This window comes from Lotus japonicus, chromosome 4, assembly GCF_012489685.1.
Source record: "Lotus japonicus ecotype B-129 chromosome 4, LjGifu_v1.2".
NCBI classification, from domain to species: Eukaryota; Viridiplantae; Streptophyta; class Magnoliopsida; order Fabales; family Fabaceae; genus Lotus; species Lotus japonicus.
The window spans coordinates 78596573-78606532 of NC_080044.1; the positions used below are offsets into that span (position 1 = coordinate 78596573).

The following is a 9960-nucleotide window of genomic DNA, read 5'->3' on the forward strand; positions in this document are numbered from 1 at the left end:
AAAAGCCACGTGTCTCTTCCTCATTATAATAAACAGAAATATAAGCAATATAATAAATATTATAATTTTCTAAAGTCCACATTATTTCCTAAAGAATCAATCACAACCGTACGATCCCCTTTCAATTTATTCTCTTGCGCTTCATGGATACTCTCTAATCTCTATCACGCTGCACATCAACTTTCTCTAAAATCCCTATTGTTCTTAAAATAGAGACCCCTCTACACAACACAAGCCATGAAAATTAAGCAGAACTCCCACTTGAGTGGGCAACCACTAAAACAAAACAAACATCACTTCTTTTCTCTTCCCTTTCCTTTCTGATTTTCGTTCCCCCACAAAAAAACAAAACAAAAAGTTTCATCTTTTTCTTCTATCTTCTCCATTTCTCACTTTGAATTAATTTACCTGTCACCCAAAATCACACATTACACCATTCAGATTTTGCATGCAAAGCTCATTGAAGATGCTGCATGCATACCCTATAGGCTATAGTCCTTGGTAAAACTCAGGTCATGCATAGTTGAAAAAACATATAATTGAAGAAGCCTATACACAAGAGGAAGTGTAACTTGTGTCAATAGTGGTGATTGAGGAAAGAAAAAATGTCATCGGACAAAAACGCAACGGATGACATAGTGTGCTATTCCCCAAATATGATAACAACAAATGGGATATGGCAAGGAGAAAACCCTTTGCACTATTCTCTCCCTCTTTTCATCTTGCAAGTCATTTTAGTTGTCATTGTCACCCGCATATTCGTCTTCATACTTAGGCCCATCCACCAGCCTCGCGTCATTGCTGAAATCATGGTTAGTTTTCTCTGCAAACCCCATAGTTTTCATCTCATGCATATGACATTGTGATCAAAAGACTAATAACTGATCATTAAACTTGTAGCATATTTGAATCAACTTTTATTATCTCAAAATCAAATTAGAAACTACTTACATATACTTCACTGACTTTTGAATTAATTGTAGAAGGAATTTTCAAATATATTATAATGTTATATGTTGACACCCCTCCCCTGCGCCCGGAGTGGAAAAGTGTGTGTTTCGATCAAGGTTGTGTGAGAATTGACTTTGAGAATTGACTTTGGTAAGTTTGATTATGATAAAAGTGAGAAGGAAATATAATGATTTATGTTGAGATACGTCTATGAGAAAAGTGGTTTTTATGAGATAATGTTGAGAAATCCAATTATGAAATCTCATAATTGATTATGTCCACGGTAGAATGTAATCTCTCTAGTTCTTGCACAATATAACCACCTAAAAGTGATTATGGTCAGTTAGAGTTGATTCTAAGACTCCCAAATGTGTAACCGAACACATGGAGAAAGAAAAAAAAAAAGAAGGAGAAATGTGAGATATGATGAGGGATGTGTTGGAAAAAGAAGAGAGATATGAAGTAAAAAGAAGTGAAATTGGGATAGATGAGAAAGTGGGTGTGAAACTCTAAATGTATCAATGTTGAATTTGAAATTTATCATACAAATCATAGCTGACATTATTTTGTCATGCATGTGCACAGGGAGGAATAATATTGGGTCCTTCAGTGCTTGGAAGAAGCAAGAAGTTTGCTGATGCAGTGTTCCCTCTAAGAAGTGTGATGGTGATTGAAACAATGGCAAACGTTGGTCTTCTATATTTCCTCTTCTTGGTGGGTGTGGAGATGGACATATCTGCAATACGGCGCACTGGTAAAAAGGCGGTGACCGTAGCACTTGCCGGCATGGTTGCGCCTTTCGCCCTGGGAGCCATCTTCTCCATCATCTGGATCAGAATTTCTAAGGCAGAAACCAATGAAGTAGCTTTCATGCTGTTTCTTGGGGTCACTCTCTCTGTCACAGCATTTCCTGTGCTTGCAAGGATCCTTGCTGAGCTCAAACTCATCAACACTGAGATGGGGAAGGTTGCTCTCTCAGCTGCACTAGTCAATGATGTGTTTTCTTGGGTACTTTTGGCTCTTGCTGTCACCATTGCTGAGAATAAAAAACCAACCTTGACTTCATGCATGGTTGTGTTGTCATGTTCAGCTTTTGTGGTGTTTAATGTTTTTGCTGTGAGACCTGTAATAATGTGGATAATAAGGAAAACCCCAGAAGGCGAAACTTTCAGTGATTTCTACATTTGTTTGATTCTAGCTGGTGTTATGATCTCAGGTTTCATCACTGATGCTATAGGGACTCATTCTGTTTTTGGAGCTTTTGTGTTTGGTTTGACAATCCCAAATGGGTCACTTGGTCTTGCTCTTGTGGAAAAGCTGGAGGATTTTGTGTCTGGACTTTTGCTCCCTCTCTTTTTTGCCATTAGTGGGTTGAAGACTAATGTAGGACTCATTAAAGGGTTCCTCACCTGGGGAATCATGTTCCTTCTGGTTGTTCTAGCTTGCATTGGCAAAATTGCTGGAACTTTGATTGTTGCAGTCTCTTATCAAATGTCATTTAGTGAAGGAGTTGCACTTGGCTTGCTAATGAACACAAAAGGCCTTGTTGAAATTATCTTGCTTAATATTGGTAGGGATCAGAAGGTACTACTATTACTAGTAGTAGAAAAGAATATATGCTATATACTATATTATGGAAGATCTTTTGTGCTCAAATGTTGTCTTAAATTTTTTTCCCACCAATGAAATCTTGACGTGTCATTTAAAAAATACGTAAGTCGGGAAGTAACATTTACATGATGACTTTTAATTGACATGTCAACATTTTATTGATAAAATAGGGAATGAGACATAATTTAGGAACTTCGGATTCCCTACTGTCAGGAAATCCTGAATTCAGTGAAGTCACGTAACTAAAGCCTTCCCATCAAGATCATACAGTTCAAATATAAAGAGAGTATTTTAAGGGTATAGTAACCTCTTTTAAGTCTGAGCCATTTGATCAAAGATCAGCGGAGGCCGACTGAGTGCACTGAATGCAGGATTCCCTGACTGCAGGAATACGGGTCCAATTCAGGGACATGAGATTTCAATCCAATATAGTAGTGCTACTACATCTATTAACTCCTTTCATTGATTCATTCCCTTATAAACCCTTGCAGGTTTTGGATGATGGAGCATTTGCAACCATGGTAATTATAACTATACTAATGACTGGAATAATTGTACCTGGTATTTCTGCTATATACAAACCATCAAGGGGGTTCATATCTTATAAAAGAAGAACCATTCAGATGTCAAAAAGAGATTGTGAGTTCAGAGTCCTAGTTTGCATCCACACCCCTAGAAATGTTCCAACAATGATCAACCTTCTTGAAGCCACAAACCCAACAAAGAAGTCCCCTATATGTGTCTATGTCCTCCATTTGGTAGAACTCTCTGGCCGTACATCAGCATTGCTCATTGTCCACAGCTCAGGGAAGCCAGATCACCCTGCCCTTAACAGAACTCAAGCTCAATCTGACCACATAATCAACGCCTTTGAAAACTACGAGCAGCACGCTGATCACATCACTGTCCAGCCCTTAACAGCAGTCTCCCCTTACTCCACTATGCATGAGGATATATGCAACTTGGCGCAGGAAAAGCGTGTCGCCTTCATAATCATCCCTTTTCACAAGCAACAAACGGTAGATGGTGCCATGGAAGCTACCAACATGGTGTTTCGCAGTGTTAACCAAAATGTACTAGCAAATGCACCTTGCTCAGTTGGGATACTAGTAGATAGAGGCTTGAATAGCTCGAACCGTTTGGCGGCAGATCAAGTGTCTCATCAGGTTGCTGTATTGTTCTTTGGAGGGCCAGATGATAGAGAGGCATTGAGCTATGGATGGAGGATGTCTGAACATCCCGGGATAAGCCTTACCGTGATGCGATTCATCCCGGGGGAAGATGTAGTGGAGCCAAAGAGTCATCCTAGCCTCTACCCGGATGAGCCGAGGATACTAACAGTGGAAACAGATAAGGACACAGAGAAGCAACTTGATGACAAGTTAATAAATTGGTTTATGGTGAGTAATGCAAATGATGATTCAATTGATTACATGGAGAAGATGGTGAACAATGGGGAGGAGACAGTGGCAGCAATAAGGTCAATGTATGATATTCATGGACTCTTCATAGTTGGGAGAGGACAAGGGATGATATCACCTCTCACAGCAGGACTCACTGATTGGAGTGAGTGTCCAGAGTTAGGAGCAATTGGGGATTTGTTAGCATCTTCAGATTTTGCAGCAACTGCTTCAGTGTTGGTAGTGCAGCAATACATTGGGGCAGGGTTAGAAGCAGATGGGTCAGTAACACCAGACAATACTATGATGACAAATGAAGAATATGTCAACCAGGTTCACCAACATTCAACACCACCAAGGGGGCATTCTGTGTTCAATACAGATCGCTTGTGAGTAAGCTATGTTGCTGCCAAATCAAGTCCTACAAAACTAAATAAAACTCAAAACATAAAAGGCCACAACAAATATATTTGCATATTTGGAAATCTTCTACAATTGACTCTGAAAGCATAATCAATTTTAGGGATAAGCTTTTGTGAGTAGTTTCTGTATTTCAGAATTGATTCTGATGAATGACAAACTGATCCAAACATACTATGAGTTTTTGTTTTGTTTTCGAGGTAATTGTAACGTCTTTTATTAGGTCTTCTGGCTAGTCTTTTTTTTCCTTGTGTCTTCAACTCTTTTACAAATGTACATACTGATATACAATTTCATACATTTAATAGAAGTACATTTCCCCCTCAATACAAGTGACGTGACAACAATATATACTCAGATGGTATTTCTTATTATTTTTCTCTTTTTGGCTAGCCTCAATGCTAAAAGGAATTGGGATATGGGAAGTGTTTAGATTTTTTAAAAAGGGTCATGAGATTTTAGTAACTAAAATCGACACCTGTAATTTTTGGTGGTCTTATACAATACGACAAAAATATAAAAATTAATTTCCAGATGCATTTTCAAACATATATTTTAGAAACTAAAATAAGAAATGTAAATCTATAAATACACTCCTCCATAAATCAGTTTACGGAAAGATATTTTACAACTTTGTAAATTACTAGCAGTTTTAGAACACCTAGAAATTGTGTGTGTCAATTGGGTGTGTACTCTATCCTGAAGTTCAAATATCACCAAAGCTGTTGGATAATTTTTTTAAAAAATTAAACTATCGTAATTGTAAATGTATAAATAACTTAAAATTACATAGTAGTGCAGAACGTACACTGCATGATCATTTTATATGACTGCATGGCACCTAATAAGTCATAACTGGAGTTCTTGTTCAAAGACCATAAGGGGTATATACATAAACTTGGTGTGAAACCCATATAAATGAAACTTTACATGTTTGTCATGACAAGTTTTGATTTACAAAAACCTCACAGGGAATGAATGTGTTTAATCCTCTGAATTGCTTGCTTAATCTTAGCTGTTGGCTCTTCATACAAAATGTTGGGGTTATCGAACTCGGATGCCAAGCTTTGATCCCCGATGAGAGCACGGAATGAGTCGGCCACTGAATATGAAAGAGACTTGAGATTGTATCCTCCTTCCAAGAAAAACACACATCGACCCCCACATAAATCTTTTGCTAGTTGTTTGATACTGGATGCAAGCATGTAATATGTCCCAGTTGTAAATTGAAGATTTGCTAGTGGATCCAACACGTGACCATCATACCTAACAAATGAAAGCACATGTAAAACACACGATTGGGGACAATTTCTGCAAATGATTTTAAAGCCAAAGTCAATTTTGGAGAGAAGCTTCTATGAGTAGCTTGTTGAAATTGACGGTGTATATGTCTTTGCTTTTATGAGAATGATTCAATGAAAGACTCACCCGGCAGAAACAAGGATGATGTCTGGCTTAAATCTTTGAGCACATGGTACAACAACTTCATCGAACACGGTTCTAATAGCAGTATCACCTGATCCTCCAGGGAGAGGCAGATTTAGTGTGGTTCCTTCACCATCACCAGTACCTACCTCATCAAATTTTCCGGTACCTGGATAGCTTCCATCCTGAGCCACAAAAGTTTTTAAATATAGCAAGGCTCAAAATCTTACAATTTTCTTCACATTTTAGCACACCAGGAAGGGGTATTCTGTTTTATCTTTATCCAATTGAAGGTGCGTAAATGTGTGGGAATTCGGTGTGAGAAAGGGAGTGACATATAGATATTTGATGAAGTCTTAATTAGAGCTACAAACAAATCTTGCAGCTTACTTGATGAAATGAAAGGAAAAATATATCTGGATCATCATAGAAAGCATCATTTGTTCCATTCCCATGATGAACATCAAAGTCAATTATAAAAACGCGCTTTAGTGCATGAACACGCTGAGCATAACGGGCTGCAATGGCCACATTTCCAAAAACGCAGAAGCCCATTGGTCCTTGTGGAACAGCATGATGTCCTGGGGGTCTTATCAAAGCAAAACCTGTGGGTGGATCTCTCTTTATCTTTGAAGCTGCAACCTGCACGTGAAATTTGATAACAGAAACTTATCTCCAAATAAGGAGTGGAATCTCTAGTTACCTTGTCAAAGACTAACTATTCTAAAATGTAGCAACAATGTACACAACCCCTTTCATAAATCCCTTTAGACTTAAAGTAGCAACAATGTATACAACCTTCACCCTGTGCTAAAATTCAAAATGATCATGAAAAGTATGGGCAACTAGGATCAAACTCGGACCTCTAGGTCATACAGGACAGGCATTGATGCCATGTTTCTATAACATTGAAAGATAAAAAAACAGTATGTTGTTAGGCCCACCACCACCGGGTCAGATGTTCCCTAGCATATCTATTTTCAGTTAATATTTTGTTCTGATAAAGCAAAGATCCAAATTCCGGCAGAGAACGCACTAGTCATTTTCACCAGAAGAAGCAGGCATATAATATCCAAATCCACTCACTTACCCCTCCCCAAAACACACACACAGATTATCACCAAGAGATGGACATGCTAGGTTAAGAGATTACCACTGAATCAACTAAGGCTAATCCAGCACCAGCTGCAACTATTGACTCCTGGAAGGTCTGCAGCATCATGAATACAACCATAAGAAAGCAAAACATGGCAACCATTGTAACTTCTCACTGGATAAATTCATCTTCTACCACAGTGAATTAAAATATAAAGTTTCCAGAATAGAAGGACTTTCTGCAATCACTGTGAGCTTGGAAAAGAAAGATAGAGCTCAGAGCATGGCACTTACAGTGGAAGTAGCATATGTTGGTCCAGAACCCTCAATTAAAATAAGTCCCTTCTCCATAGCTTGATCCATAACCTGTGATGATTCAGAAGAGGAAACATGTCAAACTGCAGATCAAGAATTTTCTATGCAATGGTAAAATCAGGTTAAATACAAATCACGAAATGCTTAATCATAGAAGAAACTATGCCAATGGCCACTGATGATGAAATTTTGAGCTAAAAACTAAGAACAGACTAATCAGAATTCATAAGACATTAGTAAGACATATAATTGACCATAAATACCCTGTGAACAACTTAGTGTGCAGAAGCAATCCTTGGTATGATGTTTTATCATTGCTGTGCATTAAATCAGAAGCAAAGCATGCATCAAGTGAAAATAATCAGCAAAAGTGATGTCACAGCGTACTGCAAAGTCAACGAATAAATAAACCTTAGAATCTACCAATGATTGTGGGAAATAAAACACGGAGAATTGGGGGATATGTAAGGTGAAAAAAATAGATAAGATATTAGCTTATTTGCAAACCACGCTTTACAAAGTATAATATAAAATTATACAAAAAATGCAGTAATTTAGAAAATGCAACCTCTAACATAAAAAATAAATTAAGCCAAGTAATTTTCTTTGATAAAGGTTACCTTTTCAAGCCCAAAAACATAGGCTCTTGCATGCACACTTGCAATGTCATCGACCGATGCAGGCTCAAAATGTTGAAGTTCAATTATCTCAGAGCCACGAAACTGAATCATAACGAAAAGAAGATATTGTGGAAACGATATTACTTTACTAATGCCAATACAAGTATGGCTAATCGTAACACAATTCCACATATCATCCAGGGGACTCATGAGCACAAACTTATAGCAACAGATTACCAAGAGGTTGATTTCTCTTTCAACCAAATAGGAAACATTGCAATTGAATTAACAAAAGAAGATGGCAATATATTATAGATCATAAAATGTAGTTTACTTACTTAGCAACTATTTTTCTTCTTTTAAGGTGTTCAACTTTGAACCAAGATTTTTATGCTAAAGATCTTTTTTGTTTTGGAGTGTGTGAGTTTAAGACACAAATAAGTTATCAAATGTCAATGTCTACATGAAGTGATATTAAAAGTTTAAAAGAAATACATTATAAGAAGATACCACCAAGACATATACAGATGACACAGATGGAGATACTGAAGCATAATCCCCATTGCTTGTAGTACCTTCGGAGTGAGCTTCATTTCTTCTAGAGCATTCACAATTGAAGGAACTCTAAAATGTGATTCTGGATGAGACTCCTGTTATAAGTGGTACATCCAAATTACAATCACAAAAGCGTGATTTCAGACATAGTGGACAACACACATAATCTCTGGAGCTGTTTATTTCTAACCAAAAGTAGGAAAAAAGGAATAAGATAAGATCACATCATAAATAATTAGTTACCAAGTGTTCTATTTTGAAAGTTGTGAGTCATAAAAACAAAGTGTATTCCAGGATAAACAGGCTTAAGTAGTTTAAAAAGAGAACACACATCAAAGCCTATGTTTGGATATCTGTTGGCACCGATACTACAAATAGACGTTAGCACGGACTTCAAGATAAAAAGTGAACATAACTTATCTAGATTGAGACCAAGTCCGTTCACATTGCACTTAACAGACACTAATTAAGAAATTCAAGTCATCCAAAAGAACTTGAGAAAAACGAACTTGGTGGTTTCGAATTCGAAACAATTAACAACTGCAATCCTATCCTATATATTAACATAACACATTCAGATTTCATGGCATACGTATAATATATATATACCTGATTGTGGCCCATGGATGGAGCAACGGAATATATGACTCGTGCATCACTGAGTTGCTCAATTGAAGGCAGAGAAGAATTACTAATCCTGAATGAACATCTGTTGACAACTCTCTGACTCTTACGGCAGAAGAATCCATTACCAACGAGAAATGACACGCTCCCTGATACAAGCACAGTGAAGCACAATCACAAGCATAACTTTGAATTTTGCATGACATGAAGGGAAATTATTCAACGTTGAAGAAAGAAAGAGCAACAGTACCAGAAGCAGGAGAACGACGAAGGTTGTGGAGGAGCATGAGGTGTGGTCGTTACTCGCACTTTCCAATTATCCCAAACTTTTTTATTTGCTTTCATTCCTTTTTATAAGGGAAAATGATTTGTGTCAATACATATGCGCTCTCAATTTGTAACGACGACTAGGGGTGGGAATAGGCCAGGCCGTTCGTAGGGGCCTATGACCTAGCCTACCACAGGCCCAGGCCAGGCCAGACCAAATTGGTAAATAGCCAAGGCTTAGGCTTTTTGAAAAGCCTATTTAGTTAAAAAGGCCAGGCTCAGGCCATTCAACAAGCCTTGTAAGCCTTACAGGCTAGCCTATTTAAGTAAATATGATTAGTATTTTTTGGTAAATTGTAAATATGATAAGTATAAATATATTTTACCCTTGATGATGTCTATATATTAAAAATTTATAATAATATCTTGATATTATATACTTATTGAGATTTTAGTATATTTAAGCAAATTGACTTATATAACGATTCAAAGTTATAAGTCTTTTTAAAAATAAATATATGACGTATTTAAATATCTTAATATGGCGTGTGATTTTAAATTGACTCTTCAACTCTAAGAAACCAACATAATCTCGTTTAGTTTCATCACGACCTATTAGCTGATAATATTATAAGTCTGATTGTTGAAAATATTATTTTAGTATAATTTAACCCGTT

General features: G+C 37.1%; 2 protein-coding genes across 2 annotated transcripts; one reads left to right on the forward strand and one right to left on the reverse strand.

Annotated features, from left to right (window-relative positions):
* Positions 1-222: 222 nt before the first annotated feature.
* Positions 223-4697, forward strand: LOC130710132 (cation/H(+) antiporter 15-like). Its single transcript, XM_057559286.1, has 3 exons — positions 223-812; positions 1537-2535; positions 3054-4697. The coding sequence occupies exons 1-3, from the start codon at positions 606-608 to the stop codon at positions 4353-4355; spliced, it is 2508 nt and encodes an 835-aa protein (XP_057415269.1). The 5' UTR covers positions 223-605; the 3' UTR covers positions 4356-4697.
* A 396-nt stretch (positions 4698-5093) lies between these two features.
* Positions 5094-9399, reverse strand: LOC130713930 (histone deacetylase 14, chloroplastic-like). The gene is made up of 9 exons (XM_057563759.1): positions 9267-9399; positions 9002-9165; positions 8413-8487; positions 7838-7939; positions 7197-7268; positions 6961-7017; positions 6198-6449; positions 5811-5992; positions 5094-5648 (listed from the first exon to the last, which is right to left on the reverse strand). The coding sequence occupies exons 1-9, from the start codon at positions 9301-9303 to the stop codon at positions 5348-5350; spliced, it is 1242 nt and encodes a 413-aa protein (XP_057419742.1). The 5' UTR covers positions 9304-9399; the 3' UTR covers positions 5094-5347.
* Positions 9400-9960: the final 561 nt, after the last annotated feature.